The sequence below is a fragment of the Pseudopodoces humilis genome, chromosome 5 (assembly GCF_049639895.1).
Source record: "Pseudopodoces humilis isolate 2021_Gansu_Grassland_sample_001 chromosome 5, ASM4963989v1, whole genome shotgun sequence".
Lineage (NCBI taxonomy): Eukaryota > Metazoa > Chordata > Aves > Passeriformes > Paridae > Pseudopodoces > Pseudopodoces humilis.
Window position 1 is genome coordinate 51,563,202 of NC_142204.1, and position 19,856 is coordinate 51,583,057.

General features: G+C 37.1%; 1 protein-coding gene across 10 annotated transcripts in view; it reads right to left on the reverse strand.

Moving 5' to 3' along the window:
• The window catches only part of CADPS2 (calcium dependent secretion activator 2), a 282,371-nt gene that overhangs the window by 181,146 nt on the left and 81,369 nt on the right, over positions 1–19,856 (reverse strand). For all 10 annotated transcript variants that reach the window (XM_005519231.2, XM_005519232.2, XM_088054886.1 and 7 more), the window contains exon 3: positions 8,795–9,127. In XM_005519231.2, coding sequence (XP_005519288.1) covers positions 8,795–9,127 — 333 coding nt within the window. The remainder of the gene's footprint in view (positions 1–8,794; positions 9,128–19,856) is intronic.

Genomic DNA, 19,856 nt, shown 5'->3' on the forward strand with positions numbered 1-19,856 from the left:
CATTTTCAGGACAGGCAGAAAAATACTTCCTAGAGGACAAAGAAATAAACACACAAATTATAGCTCATTCAAAGAGAGCTGTAGATTTCTCAGCCACTTTACATAAAGAATTACTCTTGCATAGGGCAGTCCATCCTGTATTATGGAGGTGCTATTACATTTCTATTTCAAATATCACAGAATCACAGAATAAGAAGGGTTGGAAGGGACCTCTGGAAATCAACCAGTCCAACCTCCCTGCCAAGGCAGAGTCAAACCTGAAGTGTCCACGGTGGGACCTCGCTGATCAGCCTTTTCCAACAGTCTGCCACTCTCAACATAAAGTTCTTCCCGATATTGAGTTTATGGCCAAAATATATATCTGTAATATATATATATTTATAAAGAGAGAGAGAGAGCGAGAGAGAGAGCGCTCATTTCCACATTCACCTGCATCTTTGCCTCTGTAGTGACTGGGGTGCAGGAACCCCCTAAGGACCTTTCTCCTGGCAGCTAGTTGCAAAGAAAGTTCCTCTGAAGAAGGAAGAGCTAAGAGGGTTCTCCCTCAAAAACTCCAGAAATGGGGTAAAAAACCAGCTAAGCTTCGAAACAAAAAAAATCACCACCAGTGAGCCAGAGAGATACAGAAACAGGGTCATTCTTTTCCTCTGGCTTTGCCACAGGAGTAGCCTCACACTGGCTGCTGAAGACACCTCAGGATGATAAATGCTGCAGAGGAACAAGTGATTGTGTAAGAAAAACTTCTTTACTTCAAATTGATAAAGAGGAAATATAGAATACTATCATGCCATAAGAAGAACAGGTGACAAATTCATGCTAAGGGCCATTAACTTATTCAGCTTGCTCACAGGGATTCATTCAAATGCACATATAAGCTAGCAGTCAGACCCATTAATAAACTTAATCATCAGTCTGTAAATGTGGCTGTAAAAATGATTTGCTTTGTATTCACCTACCTGAAGACATAGAATCTCTCCTCAAAAAAGATTAAAAAATAAAAAAAATTAATAATGCAACAGCCTTTGGTAGAAAAGATTTATTTTTATTCCTTAATACCAAAGTACAAATTTTATTCTCATCTGGTAATATAAAACATGATGAGTCAAATGGACTGGTGATTTTAATATAAGTGCAAGGATATATTAAATGCCGGATATATTTGGCTTTGAGTATTCAGGCAAGCTTAACTCCCTTGGATCTAGAACTCAAGCGAATGTCAAAACACAAGTAATTATTTCATTAAAGCTCCAAAAGAGTATTTAGGGGAAGAAACACAGGCAAGGTAAAATTAAAAGCTTAAAAGGATCTCCTTTAGCAAAGCCCAAAACAACTTCCTTATTTCTTTGTGCTAACACAGCCTTTCTACTGCTGTTCCTTCACTCACTGAATGCCAAAGACAATCCTGGAAAACAAAGCAGCTCGAAAGAAACATCAGCAGCCAAAATCCCAGTGGCTATGATCTCCATCCTGAGAGACATCCTGAAGACAGAGCAAGGTAGATGGGTGACTGATTCTCAGCTTCTCTGCTGATTCCCAGTCAGGCCTCTCATGACAAGAGAGGTGATGCACAGAACAGGCCTATGAGGATACCGACTCAGACAACACAACACACTAGTGAGTGCTGATACTCTCTCTGTCTGCTAGAGACCCTAAATGTCCAATTCCCTCATGCAGATGCCAAACAGAAGCCACATTTGCATAAAGAGCTCTATGATAGAAAAATCCACATGTAAATTTCATGTTAAAAGTGCAAACCTATCCTTCAGAGTTTTTTCTTAACGATTATACTGGACAAATAAAGCTTTGAATAGTTTCATGGGTTTCAGAAGATCCACTCGTTTTTCTTTGTATTTGAATGTCAAATCCAATTTTCCTTGTCTAATAGCTGAATAAAAAGGATACAGCTAGTCAACTACTGAAAATGTATTAATGCTGCCAACACACCATTCCTCCCTGGTATTTTCTTAGTATTGCTTTAGCTACAAATATAATAATTAAAAGTACTTCATTATGTAGCTAGCATGGTTCCTAAATGTTGTTCAGAGTCAAAAACTTAAGCATGGTAAAAAGATAACTTGCTTTTCTGAGGATGTTTGAATATTCTTTCCATCATTCTTCTATCATTAGAAGAAATGAGAACAAATCAACAACCTCTGGGTCAATCAGAGACTTTTTTCCCAAAGTAAACTCTGTGATTATAGAAAAAAACGTTTGTTTACATGAGCTAAAACACTCTCCCCTCCATCCTATTTGAATACCATCCCTGCATGCAAACAGAACTGAAGCACCTGGGGTTACAAGACTTCCTTTTTCATCAGAACCCATATTATTAAGCTGAAAATCCAAACTGGCCTGACAAACACCATTCATTTTAGCTCTAGATTTCCCACCAGAAGATTACAGAAGTAATCTTGGGAGGAATAGTTGAGGTTGCAGCAGTATTCCCCAAGGCACTAAATTTTTTGTCTTGAGCAAGATCTTTCGAAACCTCTTGAAGGGAGGTAAAATACCAATGAAGCACCTCAGAAAAAAAAAAAAAAAAGAAAATGTAAAATGTACTGAAATATCTTCATATTGAAGTCCTATAAGCATGCAACCAAGAGTGACATCTCATTAATAAAAGGCAACATCCAAAATCCTGTAGGAAATGACAATTTATTTCTTCACTGAAATATTTGATTTGAATTATTCTGTGTAAGAAAAAAACAGTTGCAGATCTTTCTTCCCATTGAAGAGGGTAAAATCAGTCAGAAAGCAAACTATTTTTTGGGGGGGAAGGACAGCTTAGAGGAAGATATATTCTGGTATTTACAGGTGCTAGAAACTAAAAGCAGATGTGTGAATAAGCTTGAAGTGTGCTTATTTGAATTTTTCTGCTATAAAAGGCATGAAACACTTTTCAGGTTGACAGACACGTAGGACAATTTTAAAGGACTGACCTGTTCTGTAAGGGAGGCCATCATCATTATCCCATGACAATGAGCAGAAACTTTCTAGACTCACATGTAGCATATAAAAATCCAGTCAACACTTGAATACTAATTATAACTCTACAGCCTCCCACAGTCGCACAAAATCACTGCTTTTCTTCTATCTCTCATACTGCTACAGTCCTTTCTGCCCACTGAGAGGCATGACAGCTTCTACCCTTCTGCCCTGTCTGCAACCACTCTGCAGTGTCTGCAAAACTGTCTTTTATCTAAAGAGCAAAAGACCCCTGCCCCATGCTGGGGCAGTGCATCAGCTACCCAGCAGTGAACTCTCAGCAGGCAAGGCCTGAAAGTAGCAGATCTCCTGTGTAAAGCAGCTGATGAGAACACGACTGTGGTGTGCGATTTTAGTTTTTTTAAATGGCAAAAGGAGTTTCTTGGGCCAGGTGAAAGGACATTTTGAGCTCTGTACATGTTCAGCACCTGATGTACAGCAATGGACCTTGCCAATATTTTTCACAGGTTGTATAAGGTATAATCGTGCATGAAGTAAAGAATGACAGTTATTGGTGATCATGGGGCTCAACAGAAGCCCTGGTCACATTATAGCATCTCACAGTCAGTGTCTTTTCTTGTGACTCAAAAACCTCAGATATACATATTTATGTGTTCTACAATATACAGTCCAAATCAATTTTTTTTCTTCCTGTGCCAGGTCTCAACTTAAAGAATTAATGAACGTTTAAATTTTGGTCTAAAAACTAAACAGAATCTTATTACTTGTTTAATAACTTCAAGAAGATTATCAACACTACACTGAAACTTTCTCTACAAAGATATTATTCTTTGTGCTTCATAAACTCACACTTGTCCTCATAAATTATATAGGGTATGAAAGTTTGTACAGAAAATATCCAGAAGCATGGGAAATTCTGTGATCTGTGAAATAACTGCATTATTTCTCATCATTTTACCAAGGAAAGGATCAGAACTAAAAACAAGCAAAAGTCACAAAGGCCTTGCTGCAAAGTAAATTGCCCTTAATCTGACTTATTTCCAAAACTGCATAATTAACTGGGCTTCAGAAAAGTGCTGGGTGAAAGACTCCAGTTGTACTGAACACCACAAGCAGACTTCAGTCAGAAGAAATTCTTGACAGAAACTAGTCTTAGAATTAAAAATAAAAATATTTATTATGGAAGATACAATATAATCCATTGTTACCAATATTAGACACTTATACAGTTATATCTTGCAACAGCTAAAGATAATCAAGGATCAGACAGAATACAAGGATTTCAAGCAGATAGTTATATCTTGTAGCAAAGTACCATCTAAAGCTGTTTCCAAAAGAATTAGTTTTTGGCTGATTCCCAAAACTGCCAAGTATAAAATACTTAAGAAATAATTCTTCTTAAAAACGGTTACATTATACTAAAAAATATTTATTGCTTGTTAGAAAACAATGCAATTTGCATTCTTTCATTATGAAAAGTGCTGTTCTCTCCTCTGGGAACTCAAGAAGGGGATTTAGATCAGTCAAAAAAGGCAACCCATTAAAGGCAATTTCAAAATAAAATAAACTTCTGTGTGGAGTTACAATTTACCTGCCAAAAAAATATTCTGGTACTGATGAAGTGGTGTAATAAGAGTGTATGATCACAAACCAGTCTGAGTTTGATTTTCAGTCTGACTTACTGCAAAGTTACCTTCTATATCAGTGAATAATTAAAAAAAAAAAAATGAAAGAAAAAGGATAAAAGTATCATGTTTGATCTCTGTAAATCACAGAAATTGAAACAGGCTGGCCAAGCATCTCAAATGCAAGTCAAGGAGCTCATTAAGTCCCTGATAACTGGAAATAATTTCTTTATCATGCAACACAGCTTGAGGCAACACAATGTAAATAAAAATCAGGTGAAAGTCTTAACATTTACAAAATTGAATCTTTTAATCACAAAGAGATGTGGGTGGTTGACAGCAGTTGCTGGCTTTTCTCTGAACTGTGAAGTTGAAAACAAGATCACAGAAGTCTTCAGCATCCTAATGTGAACATCTTGTTAACGTTCACTACCTACGTACAAATTTAGGCATTTGGTGTATGTTAAGATTGTGAAAAAAAGTTATTTCTTCAAAGAGAAATGCAAGAAGTTCTTATAGCTATGTGGATTCTGTTTGACAGTGTCAGAGTGATGACTTAAGTTTTAGCTTTTGTATTTTTGATATTCTGTGCTACCTAGCAGTGTAGTTTTGAGCTTCATATTAAGTGTTAGTGAGCTCTCTTCACAGAGTAGGCAGACAAAACAATTCCTTTTCTAGCTTGAGACCAAGGAAAATTGTTACAAGTTTCAGGCCCAAAATCTTAAACAAGAGTGGACTGAAGAGAGAAAACAAGGATGTGACTTCATAACCTGAAGTAGTGATTGGACAATTAACCCCAATATGCAGATGGACCAAAACTTATAAAAATGTGAGACCTCATGACCAGTGATCCATTTTGTAACCATTTTTGGGTCCATCCTGGGTGTAGCCTTGGCCAGGCTCCTGTACTGCCCAAGGTGTATTCTTTAAGGCCTTTCAATAAACACCTACTTTATTCTTAACTCTGTGTAGCCTCTCTTCTCCGTCAGCCTCTCAAGGCATCAAGACAGTTGATGTATTATTGTTCACTTTATTTCTGATTAGGTTTTTCTGCTGTTGAATGAACACTGGCTCTCACTGCTATCACACGAAGGCAACCAGTCTGGACCCACAGGAATCCACACCCCAGCAGACCTGTTGATACCAATGGTTTAAGAGTTGAAGGGACTGCTCTGTTTTGAACAGGCTGGGGAGCAGAAGCTGCTGAAAATAAAGAAGTTTCTAAATGCTGAAGAAGTCACAAGGAGGAGGCTGGCAGACAATACCTCCTATGGTTATACAGAGCACCCCTGTCTGCTTAGCAGCCCTGGAGGTGCAGGATAATTTACTCTTATCATCAACATTGTAAGACATTTTTCTGTTTCCTATTTCCAAAGTACTGAAAGGTATTAAAAAAAAAAAAAAAAGGGGGGGAAAGAAAGAACAGCACAAATTATAACTGTACAGATTTTCTTTTAAGGGCAGCTCTTTGTCAGAGCTGGAAGATATACAGAATTTCATATATCTGATTCTCTTCTAGAAGCACAGGCTGGAAGCCAAACTAATCAAAACCTCTATCAAAAATACAATTTTAACATCTATTTGGACTTGGACTTATCTCACTGCTCCCAGACACTATTGATTATCATTATCTGTATGTCTCTAGTATTCTAAACAGCAGCAGCGAAGGGAAATGAAAGTGAGCATTTCCATACAAAGACGGATAGAGGCTTCTAGGGCAGAATGAAAACTGCTGGTGCTGACTGAAATAGGAGTCTAAATTCATCTCATCTTCTATTCACTGTCAATAGAAAGGAATAAGATACAGCCTAAACTAAAATATTATTAAAACTATAATGAGAAATAAGGGATTTTGCCAAAGGAATAAAGGTATTACATTATCAGAGACTGGTTGCTGTCTACACCACACTTCTTGGCACGATTAGGTATAGCTGTTGTCTTTTTCTTTGCAACAGACTTCTCCTCATAACTTTGGTCTATTATGTGCTTGACTGGACCACAGGAACAGGATATGAAAATTGTTCTTGGAAGCAACTCTGTTGGAGTACATAATGAAAGTTTTTGCTTTAGCAAAGTAACCTCATCCTTGCCTCAGAAAACTAAAATCTGCAGACAGCTAGAACCCCAAACAAGGGTATAGCCTTGAAGCCTTTCCCTCTCCATTCTCTCCAGTTTGAAGTACATAGGTGCTCATGTATCTGCTCCTGAAGAGGTAGATTTTCATCACTTCTCATCCTCCAATACTTACATGAATCCAGGATAAACACTTCAGAGACCTGCACAGAGATTTTACAATTTCCAGTGTTCAAAAGCAGCAAGAGCAAGAGAAGTGACTTCTCTTAATCCCATTGAGTCATCTTTGCACACATCAGGGTGCTCAATCTTTCTCCCTTCTTATCCACAACAAGGTTATTTTCTCTTTACTTTGCAAGTAAAAGAAGAGAAAAGACATGCTCACAATTCTACCATGTTAGATGAAAATTAGCCACTGGGATGTTTCAGTCTCCATGGGTTATGGACCAAGAATTTAAGATGGGAAATTGTTGATATTTGCCAAACAGTTTTGGTCCATCAAATTTTATACAGATACAAATCAAAATAGATACAATAACCTAGTGGATGTATCATCAAAACCACTTCTAGACTAATGGAACAATTTTCTTGTTTAATTGTTCAGAGTTCTACAGGCCACACCTGTTTCTGTTCCTCTAGCCCAATGCAGTCTAACAGCAGATTTTGACCACCCACAGCAATGCATAAAGCAAGATTTAGCAATCACCAGACACCAGAGGAGAGAAGAATCCATATGGAATTTCTACTATAAGTAACAAGTTATCTACTTGGCAAAAAATAGTTTTTTTCATGTTTTCAGATAATGGAACAGGTTTCCCAGAAGGTTTGCAGTCTGTCTCCACTCCATTCTTAGAAGTTTTAAGACCTGCCTGGTAAAGCCCTCAGTAACCTGGTGTGTCCTCACAGCTGACCCTGCTTTTAAGCTGACCGCACTTTGAGCAGGAAGCTGGACTGAATGACCTCCTGAGGACTTATCCAAGCTGCCTCTCATGCCTCTATGTTCTATTGTACATAAAACCCTCCCAAAATTAAGCAGAATTATTCCCCCAGATTTCAATGCTTCTTCATCTTATTACCAACCCACGTATCCCAGAGGCTTAGTGATTTACATGAATGTGAATTTAGAGGCAAAAAGAAAAAAAGAGGGGACAAACGGGGGGAAAAAAAAAGGAATACTTTCTATTTCTTTTAATTCAAAACACTGCTCATAATTTGATGCAGCAGAAGTGTTACATACTGCAGATGTTTCCATCATGTAACAGATACATGATTTCATGCTACACTAACACATATAATTTGTTCCTATATTAAGATGGCCCATAACTACAAACCACCCTTCTGCATAATATATGAAAAACATTTTAGCTGTAATCTGGTTGACTATTTTATAGACAGTGTAAGAAGCTGTGTGAGCTCAGTTTAAATGCTTCATCAGCGCTGCTTGGTTGTGAGACTTGCAAAAATACCTTCTTTTTTTCAGGTTTCTCCTCCTTATGTAACTGTTAATTTACACTTCTATCGCTATGGACACTGGAAAATAAAATATTTTTACATATCAACTATATTACTGATTAGCAAGAGATTATACACATAAATCTAAATATGACTGTTGAATGGACTGTCTTGGCCTCAGTAATTTACAGGAAAAATAATTTATCCAACAAAACAACAATGCAGAAATGTGAAAATTAGCTTTGTAGAGGATGCTTGAATTGAAGAGCATTTAGTTCTAACATGCAAACCTTCTAGACACTGGATGTCCAACAGCAGCCTGAATCACCTGTCATCTATTTATGGCAGCAAATTTCTTTCAAAGATTAAAACACAGGCTCAGAAATGTATGTGCATGCATATGCCATTTATCAGAGGGTATGCAAATGTCAGACCACAGCACATTCCTCAGAATCACTCAAACTGTGTGAGCTGTGACACTGTAAAAGGGGACCCCTGTAGCATATACCCTGCATACCCTTTATCCAAGTGCTCAGCCCCAATCAGATCACGCAAAGATTCCTTGCTGAGCCGTCTCATCTCCTTGGCTGCAGAGATGTACCTAAAAATTGAGGGATTCTACACACAGGGAGGAAGCACTGGACCCGCTGACAGAAGGGAAATATTCTGGACACAAACCGAATGACACCAATACTTACTTGGCAGGCATTATAAATCAACTGGTGTTCCAATTTTTTGATCCCTAGAATCTGCTGAAACATTTCATAAAGCTGTTCCTTGCTCAGAATCAGCTCTGATACAGCACTTAAGGCCATTCTATTTGGCTGTTTGCACAAGTCCTCTTCTCCCCTGTATATGGCATCGTATTTGGCTAACCAAGAACTTAATACTGTCTCTTTGCTTAATCCATCAATTTCCGGCAAACTTCGGACTCTCTTTTCTATGTTTTTCTTAAAAACATCTCTAAAGTCACTTGCAGAACATCCTCCACTGTGGACCATTCTTGCAACCCGGTCACTCTTGAGAAATACCTTTTAAAGTAAAAGAAGAGAAAAGAAACAGTTAGACATGGACACAAATACAAAACAATCCCTGTATAAGGGAATAAAACTAGTATTTTGCTTCTACATAAGAGGGCTTTATATGAAAGTTATACAAGCCAAGTTTGTTATGTTTTTCATAAAGAAAAGGGTGATCACATTGAAACCAAGTTTCCACAATGAGTAAGTACTTAAACTAAGTAGTTTTACAAGTATTTATGCATAAATTTACAATAGCTAGACTAGATAAACTTTGAATTAACAGCAGCGAATTCAGAATTTACCCACAATGCGACAGAAATCCAGGAGGAAAAAAAGAAAAAAAACAAAAACAAAAAAAACAGTAAAACCCCAAAAACCTAAAGAAACAATAAATATTAACAATCGAGAAGATTGAGTTGAAGATACAGAGCTCTTTCTACTACTGTAGATACAATACTGGAGACAATATTGGATTCCCCATGTAAAATCAAAGGCCAGTATAGAAAAGCCCCTCCCAAATACTCGTACTTTAAGATATGACAAGGCAAATTACAACAACAATTAAATCAGCTCCAGCATTCTGTAAAAACTTTCCATTCTTCAAGAATGCTTGTTTTCATCTCTTCTTTTAGAAGGGCAAGGTTGATCTTTCCAGACACTGTATGTGGCCTGCACATAGCTCATTTATAGTACCAAGCCCCATGAAACTGTTTCTCTACAAGATGCAACCTACAAAAAGCTGACAGTGCAGCACTGTTGGGCAGGGATTAAAACTACATCATGCCACTGCAAGGATAACTCAGGGATAACCACCTGTCTTCTGCAGCAGAAGGAGATAATCAAGGCCCCCCACGCTGCATGGTTCAGCTGCTGGGAGCTGCTTGGGTGCCATACCAACATCACAAGCACAGCTGAAATGCAAGGAACAGATGAGAAACCACAAAGCTGAAACAGAACCATCACCTTTCTGACTGCCTGCTCTCTTCAGTCAGACGTATGAACTGGGAATTAAATGTGCATTTTCACACAGTCATTACAGTCACCAAGAACTGTGAAATCGTATGTGATTTTGTGAATGGAGATGACTCCAGGTACTATTTCATGTTAGAAGATGGTTTACCTAATAACCAATTATTATAAAATAACCAATAACCAAGTATTATAAAACACTACTGTGCTTCACTTTCAAAATACAGAAAAGTGGCGTAGCAGAGGAGCTGAAAAGCTGAGCAGAGATGCAAGCAGATCGAGAGAAATTAATTCTAAAATTTTTAGTGCTTGTCAATGCATGTTCTCTTGTAGCATATTTTAAAATGTGGTTACTTATAAAATGTATTTTTCAACAGATATCCCAACTGCTATTTTTCAGAAGAGCTGCAGATTAAACCTAAAAGTATTTGTCCAAAGAGATTATTTAAAAAAACCCCATCACCAATATATGCTAATCACGTTATGCTCTTTCTGTACCATGATACATTCCCTTCTATGTAAACATAATGTCTAAGGTTAAATTCTTACCCATAATGGGACCTGATATAGTTACTGTCAATTAATGCTTATATTAATTTCTTCAGGCTACACAAACATTGAATCTCATTTCAAAACAACTAATAGTCGAAATTCCATTCAGCAATAAAACTTATCAACACAAACAGGTACGAGGATATAACAGAAGTTAAAACTCTGGTTGTTTTAACAGTCTGAAATTACAAATGATTCGTTCCCCTAACAGCTTCAGTGGTAAAAAAGGTGACTTCAAACAGCTACTTTGTACTGTTCGTAAACAATACTTAATCTTCCATCACATTAGCCTGCATACCCAACAAGAGAAAGCAAATGCAGAAGACAGTGAGAAATTAAGAATATTTATAGACACTCCCCACCCCACCTGAAATCTCATATTCATGCAAGATTACACAACCCGATGTCTTGCTAATATAACTGGCCAGCCTTGTAAAAAAACAAAAACAAAAAAACAAAAAAACAAAAACCTTAAAAAAACCCCAACTCCAAACCTGAAAAAGACACACTGTAAGAACATAAGCATATCATTCACCTTTGCTTACCTTCTTCCAGTCTTATTATTCCAAAAGATTAATCCTGAACGAAAGGGCTGTAAAGCTGCTAGCACTTTCCTTGATCTATGAGCCATACTAATTCAAAATTTATTTGTGATTCTGAAGTTGATATTACAAGAGACTTTTTCCCAGGGAAGACCCATTCCATTTTTTAACCACTTAACCAGGGAAGGGAAGCACTATTCTAACACTTGGTGCACATAATATTCACAAAATAATGGCACATTCATGTTAGATGTCAAAGCAATAGGTAAGTGCAAAAAGAAAATACAACCTGCATGTGTCCCTGACTCTACAATTTTCCCTTCTGATGTGTTTTGGGTCACAAACTGTATTTTTATTATATTTTAAAACAATTATTCCAAGGTAATTATTTTTCAAGTTACAGTGGATATATATAAGGGAAGTACTTAATATATAAACCCAAGGTGTGAATAAGAATACGGAAAACATGGTTTGCTCTGCTAAAGAGTCCACTGGACCTAAAGCTTTTACTGTACTACTCTTATTTGAGTGGAAATTGATCATTTTTTCTCCTGGGGGGGGGGGGAAAAAGTAACATCACCTTTAAAATTAACTGCTTGCATTTAAGATAATTAAAAAGCAATAATAGCATTTTAACAAAACTGTTTCATATGCAAGATGTTGTTTGCAGCAGAAAACCATAAGAGAATAGAAATTATATTAGGAATGTATCAAATGTGTCACAAATTTAAAACACTAAGATGCATTAAAAAGTTATTAAGTCTCATTAATCCTGCTCCTGAAAGACATATGGTACACTCCACGTTGAATGTAAAATTCTTTGCTTCAGTTAGACTTCTTGAGATTCATCTGCTTGGTTTCAGAGCTTTGAACGATTATATAAACAGCAAAATCATCCCCATGAGGAAAAATATTTTTATTGATATTTATCTTTAAAGCAAAATACTAATTAAGTACATTCACTAAATCTCTGGTTCTTACTGCTTCATTCCTGATCATCAATTGATCATTAGACTTCGTTCTAATTAAATAATCATTCAAAAACTTACTATGTTAAAATGTTATCTCAAGTCTCCCAACACTAGGGGGGAATTGGAGAGGAAAAAATATTAAGAGGTTTGAGTGTAAAGTATAAAATACCAGAACAAGTTATTGTGGGCACAAAGAAATCTAATTCTGCATGGACCTAGATTTGGCAGATCAGCCATGATCTTTTGGAAATCCACACATTATTCAGAAATATTTTCACAGAACTTTAATGAAGCATTTCCTGCTACTTACCAACATTTTCCAGACTTCCTCAAAGACATCTGGGACTGATGCTGTTGTCAGTCAGCATCTGAACTTCCAGTATCATTACCAGTTTATTGAATCCACAAATCAACATCAACTGTCTGTTTTACTCACTGCTAACAAATTATCAAACACTAAAAAGGAATGCTCTATTAACAAATAAAATGCATTCTGAAGAAAACAGATAGTTCAAATACAGGTTTCAATGAGCCACATATATCCACTTGGAGAAACTTTTTCAACTCAAGTTATTTAGAATCCTCCTAAATATTTTTGGAATGAACCACACCTTCAGTTTCTGATGGATAAAGCTCAACTCATTCAAAGGTGCGATAACATGTTAAAAAAAACCTAAAACCAATTGTAGTGCGATAACATGTTAAAAAAAACCTAAAACCAATTGTAATCTACTGAAGCACGGTTTAAATTCACTTTTTCCCCAATCATTACATATACACAATTTCAATTACTGCAAATGCTAGTAAAAAGGCTTAATTCAAAACAGTCTTTAGCACTAGATAATTACATTAAAAGTATATTTTTGTTTAAAGATGAAAAATCATTATTTAGCAGTGCCTACAACTTAAAAAAATGTTCAAAATATTATGGAAAGAACTGATTTTCATTTCAAGAACATACCCCTTAAATAATTTTTCTATTTATTGGACATAATATCAAATTTAACTAATTATATAATTAGGCAAAAAAACCATGATTATCTTATTCTCTATTGTAAAGCTCAGGAAAAAGAAAATTCAAGCAAATGCAGTATGACAGGGGGGTAAGAAGGATTCCTTAACCTCTGAAAACTTCTTGCTCATCTGGCCTTTCTAGTACACTTTCTAGCAGTGCAAAAGCACCAATATTCTCCTCCTCTTTAAGCAATGCAGCACTTGGAGCTTCATTTGCCATTTGCCACAGGAGCCACTAGAAATTTTTCTTCATTTTTGATGGTCGCTTCTGTTCCTGTAGCTTTAAGGAGATCACATCTACACTTTAGACATGTCCCACATCTTAACAGTCAGGGCTCAACGCACCATCTTTTATGGAAAATATGGTGGCAGCTCAAAATGCACAATGTGTCTCTGGGACAGCAAACTTCTAGACATACCAGACACCATCTGAATCAGCTTATTACCTTTCTTACAGTATGTATTTCAAGCTGCATAACAGCTTTTCACTTCTGTTGCATTCTGGCATTCTGGATGCAAACCCTTGGGCTCCATGCACATTCCAGCACAGTAATGGGTGCTTGACGGGTGCACTCAGCCCCATGACGAAACTAACAGCAGAGGTCATGGCCTGGGCCATAGCTTGGCCAAGAACTCCTCTAGTTCCCATGTGTTCTCTGAAAACCCACAAAGGAGCAGAGTGACACAAGACAGCACTGGTGCATATGCCCTTGGAACACTGATCAAGTGATTCACACATGAATAGCAGGTGGCTTTTCCAAGACACATTTATCAAGGAACAAAGAAGGCGGTGGGTACAAGAAATCTCATGCACACCTCTCCCACTGCATGTAATTTCACTAAAAGCCAACCACTGTGTTCCATATATATGACAAATGAAGTGAGTTTTCTTTGAGCTCAAAGCCCAGCTAAACAGCCTGGCTGCATAGCAGTGATCTTCCCTTGAGCCTCTCAAGGCTGAGACCCTTTACAATGGCACATCTTTGGTAAGTGACCAATACTGTGTGTAACCTTTTAGTGTGATAACTTTGACTTGTTCCTTGGTAGCTTTACTTATGCCTTTGTAGTTTTGAATCACTGTTCAAACAACTGTGCTGCAGAGTAACAGAGCGAACATTGACACTGAACCTTGTTAAACAGCACTTTCACAACACCATATTAAAAATGCTTTTGCTAATACCTTTCACATTTAGATTTTAAGAAATCTAAATCACCCATTCATGACCAAGTGGAATAAAACCCACAGCCATTGCACAGAGGGCCTCTAAATAATAGGTCACCCACGAGTTCTGGTATCTTCCCCCTTCTATTACTAAGATTACTTGTATGCCATTCTGAATTAAGCATGAAATAATCCTTTCTTCCAGACTATGAAGCAAAGCTGTAACAGGAATCTCTGCACTGATGCAGACCATAGGAGATGCTTCATTACCTACACTTGAGCATTCAGAAGTGATTGTATCAACTCCTCCAACTGATGCTGCACATTATTTCACCTGAACATGACGTCCTTCTAACTACGATTATGCAGGTCTCTGTTGGCCTCCTGAAGCTTGCTAAGGAGCTGCAAGAACTACAGCGTGGCCATTGCGCTAGACCCACCAATCCAAACACATTCTTTAATGATGACATTCTTCTAAAGACTCCACCAGAGGCTGACAGAATTATAAATGTATTTCTGCACAAGGGTCAAACATTGCCCTCCTACAGCAGCATAATGACTGACGAACCAGAGAGTTAACTACTTAGATCTCCAGTGTGTTTATTCAGGACTGCAACCGATGCTTGGGGCATCCTTAAAACACACTAATGTTAAAGCAGAACCTTTTCAAATAACTTAGAAAAAAGGCTGTCATGTAAGGCCTAAAGACATTTTTCTCTGGAGACTTTTTTCAGAAGTACCCTATCACCCAGACACAGACACACAGCTACAGAGAGCAACATTTTGTTCTTACAGATGTGTTCTTGTCTTAAAGAAATTTCCTTCTCCTTTAAGCTTATCAGAAGCAAAGCTGAAACTATATTAAGATTAATGGCAACTATGTCATATCAGAAATTGTCAATTAAAAAATAAAAATGAAGAAAAGTACCTCTTTTGATAAAGACTGAACAAGGGCAAAAAGAACTTTGATGGAAGTCCAAGGAATATTCAAGTCTTTGAAAGCTTTTCAGGTTTCTGATATACTTTTCTGATGTGTTCTGTACTCAAGCTCCTGCTGTGCTTTGTGCAATTACCAGAACTCTTGCATTTATGACACACAGAATAACTTTTCCGAAAAAGACAGCAATTTTCAGGGCTAAATTTAGCTCTAAAATTTCTGCAAAAGACAATGATTTTCTTCTTGCAAACAAAAATTGAAATAAAATTGAATGTGACATACATCACCATGTTGTGCTAGAAGCATTACCTGAGGCAAAACAAAGCCTAAGACGTTTACTGTGCAATATTAAATAGACCCTATGCAGTTACTGCAGCAGCTCTTTAAAGCCTCTCCTACCTTAGCTCATTAGCAACACTTGTCACTGTCAGGGGATCTCACCAACTTAAAGTCCTTCTTGTTCCACAGGAATAAAAAGTATTCCCATTTCAATCATTAATGTGAGCAATGTTCTCTGGGACCAGCTCTCACACCCCCCAGAAGTTCTACTCTAGACTGAAACCACACAATGCATCACACCAAGAGCTGGGGATAGTTTGATGAGAGAGCAAGAACTTCTGACAGTTTGGAGAAGCTTCCTCAACTATGCATTTTAAGAACAAAGGTTTATTCCTTGTAGCAATTCACATGTATCATGCCCAGCGCTGTCTGCTGCTGTATTTTGGTGCTGCAGAAAAAAACATTCTTTCAGATATGATGTTCTCACTGCACTTACAATCATGAAGGAAAGAAAAAAAAAACCAACCACACCAAAAATTATTGATATTGTTAAGTTAATATAAGTTGATATTCAGATTAGTTCAACTAAGCACATTACAAGAACAAGATCATTTTTGATCAAAAATAGTTAATGCATAGTTAATGTAGTAGCATCATACATCCAAGAGTAACATCAATTATTTTTATGCTCCTTGAATAAAATTACTGCATTGGCTACTGAAATAGCATTTATATTTAAGAAGACATTAATAGTTATCAATGTATTTTAATAGCTACTTCAAATAACTCTTGGCTGCTGAACATGAGTGGAAATTGAGCTAGCTAATGAGATTTGCTCAGTATTTTGAAATCAGAAGCTCTTTTCACATTTTTAGGAAAAAAAAAAAATTAGGCATTGCTTGCAGGTCTTCTTCCTCCATTGTTCTCTTTCATACTCTAGAAATATCCTCCAGGCACTATTTTGATTTTTTTACAATGAAATGATCAGATTTAAAGGATCTTATTTTTTAATCTATGTAAGTCTTCAGAACCTCACCTTCAGGTAAAAGCAAAAGATACTGATATTTTAAGAAATCACACTTATAAACTCTGATTACTCTATTTCAGAATTTCCATCATTATTTTGTCAATGAAATGTTACTTCTCTTAGAAATATAATACACTGTAGAGTTTTCCCTAATTTTGAGGGGGGGAGAAATCTGAAATAAAAAAAATCTTTAATTTTTGGCTAACAGTGAGGTCATGGTTTTTCATTCATTTTTCAAACCTCTTTAAAGCAGCACATTACATTAAGGTGAAAAAAAAATTAAATAAATCATCATCATCCAAAGAGGTATAATATTTTTAGCAATCAGCTATCTGTAAAAAAAAACCCACCAAAACTCAAACTCTTGAAAATTAAAATGTGTGCTACTGCTCCAGGGGTACATGCTTGTAAGCATACTACACACCACTGTGCACTGGGATTTGTTCATTGCCAGCTTTTTCAAAATGCACAAGCAATTGCCAATGTCTACCCAAATTGCTGTTCCTGATGGCAACACATTTCACAGAGTCATGTGCTGCAAGGTTCGTGCCTTGGGCATAAGAACAAACAGAGGTATAGTGACAATCACCATAAAAAATCCACAAAACTCTTTTACCCAGAAGCAGTGTTTTCTCCTGGATTCATTTATTAAAGTTAACCAGCTACCCTTTTGAAACAAGCATATTTATCCTCCTTTCACAGCTGACAACAGTAACAATAGTTTCTGCACCCTAGTGAGACATAATACATAGATTGTTGCCTCCATGAGCACGGCGGTGGATTACTTTTGCTATGCCTCCCCTTGGAACAGGCATTGCAATCTTCACTCTAACAGTACAATTTCCCCTTTAACCAAGCCCCATTGCTCTGGCATGTTGAGGGACTTTGTGGATCATGGTACTGGCCCTCAGGTGGTAGCAGGATTCTGTAGAAGTTATTCTCCAAATATCACCTGCATGTATTCCCTCCTGAGGGACTTTGCTCACACAGGCAATGAATGTTCACATAATTTTAGATCTCTGCAGGCTGATCCACAGCCAATATTTAACTCTAGCAGCCACAAAGGTGCAAATCTTCCCCAAAGATGATGCCTGAGAACATTCATGCTAGACCCTGCATGAGGGTAATTACAAGCAAACAATTACCAAAATGACTTCTCATCTTCCAGTTGACTATGCCAGAGAGAAATTAGATGATAAACAGGTTAAAAACCAGCAGAAATAAATCTCCTTATCTAAAAATGTTGTGGTGCTTGGTTTGTTGAAACAAGAAGCAGCCAGCTGTTAAAAGAAATCTTTATAATTCTTTGTCCAGTAATGGTATGGGAAATCTGATGTGCTGCTTGGGAAAAAAACACTATTCCTTCTGCATATTGCTTTTCTCCTGGCTAGGATAGTGTACGAATGCTGTAGGCAATGCCATGAGGTCTGAAATCACACCTAGATGGTCAACTCATCATTCCTGTTTCACTGTGAAAAAAATTCATGCATCACTGGATGCTGAGCAGCTTCCATACAGGCCTAGGCTTTTCTATCCATTCACTCTCTCCTGACAAAAAAGCTGTATTACTGTATTATCCCTGTAGATGTTTCTCAAGACATTTAGAAATAGGAGAAAGAAGAGAACACACACAGTGGATCCAGAATAAATCATGAAGTTCAATAGTTCCACAGTAGAAATGTAGGTTTCTATGAAATGCAGGTACTTCAGCTGCCAAGGGAAGATGTCAATTAGCATCACAGCAAGAAAAATCCAACTCCATGCTAGACATGAGATGTCACTTTCTTTTTAATGTATTGACTGATACAGACCATAAGCACAGTGTTCATATTGAGCAACACACAACTCCAAAGGGAGGGAGAAGAGTTTTATGCTTTGATGAACAGATTTATTTACTTGCAAGTTGAATGCAGGGATTGTCTTGTCACCAAGCCAGATAAGTCACCAGCAACCTATTCTGCTATTTTCCAAACTTATTCAAGAATTGGCAATTAAAGCAGACATGGAACTGCTTCAGCAGGGAAGTACAAAGCAGAGGTTTTCCTTGACCGTGTAAGGAATTTCTTCCTCCACTGTGTAGGGTTTCAACATGCTCACTCTCCTTGATTACATCCACCACCATCTACTTGACAAAGAAGTTATTTGCAAAGCCTCTTTTTACCAAAGTGCATTTTCTTGATTAGTAAACTGAAATGTAATGAATGCATTAAGAGCTGATCAGCACATTGCTTCCAGAGTTTCTTTCCTCTTTAGAAAAGAGGTAACAGCTTGCTCTCCAGTATGCTGGTTTTGCCTGACCAGAAATCCTCCCTTTGGTGTCCACTGGAAAGTTCCAGATTATGAGAATTTCAAAGGGTCTATTTTAGATAGTGTAAGACTGAAAAAGGCTGTTAAATTGAATGTATAACGCAGCATGCCTTGGTGATGTGACTGTAAAAAGGCTTACTCCCACCTCACAATTGGTCCCTATTTTCCAGAAAATTCCACAGGAAAGGTGTCCAACCCTGACTATGAGGGAAGAAGATGAAGGACAACAAAAGCTTACAAAAATAATAAAGCAGAAAGAAGAAAACAAAGATTGAAAAAAAGAAGACTTGAAAAAGGAAACATATTTACACAGAAATAATGAGTAGCAAATAGTCATGTTAAAAAGGATTAGGAAAAAAAAACATTTACTTAGCATATTTATCTATTTCACAATCAACAGATGATACCTAGTTTATGCAGAACTACCTCTGATACTTGAGGAAAACACACACCTGCTTAAAACTCATATTTTTATTTGCCTTGCTAAAAACCTCCTCAGTTCTCTGACTTTTTGATGTTTACTCAGTTCTGTACAACTCACAAGAAGCTCCAGCACTTTATCTCTTATGATAGTGCTACCTCTTAGGATAAAATGTTACTAAATATAAAATCCAGTTTCTTGCATTAACTGTGAGAAAAATTGAAGTAAATGGGCAAGTACAATAAAGAAGGGAAAATAGTCCTTCACCTCTCTAAATTTTCTTCTGGAGTCACTTGTGTTGTAGTTTTTATTCCACTTGACTGGAAGTGGAAGTTATGTAAGTGACAGTTTTCATCATTGGTATTGCACTGGGTTCATTTTGTCAGAGATGAAAAGCACTGGTTATTTCACTTCCCTATTACCATTAACGTACTTCTGCATTAACCATTTCCACCTGAGTATAGATTAATAGATTTTAGTTCAAATGAGCATACTACTATATCTCTATTTTTCAAGTACCAGGCACTCTATAGTCAGACCAGGCCTGCTGAGATCCT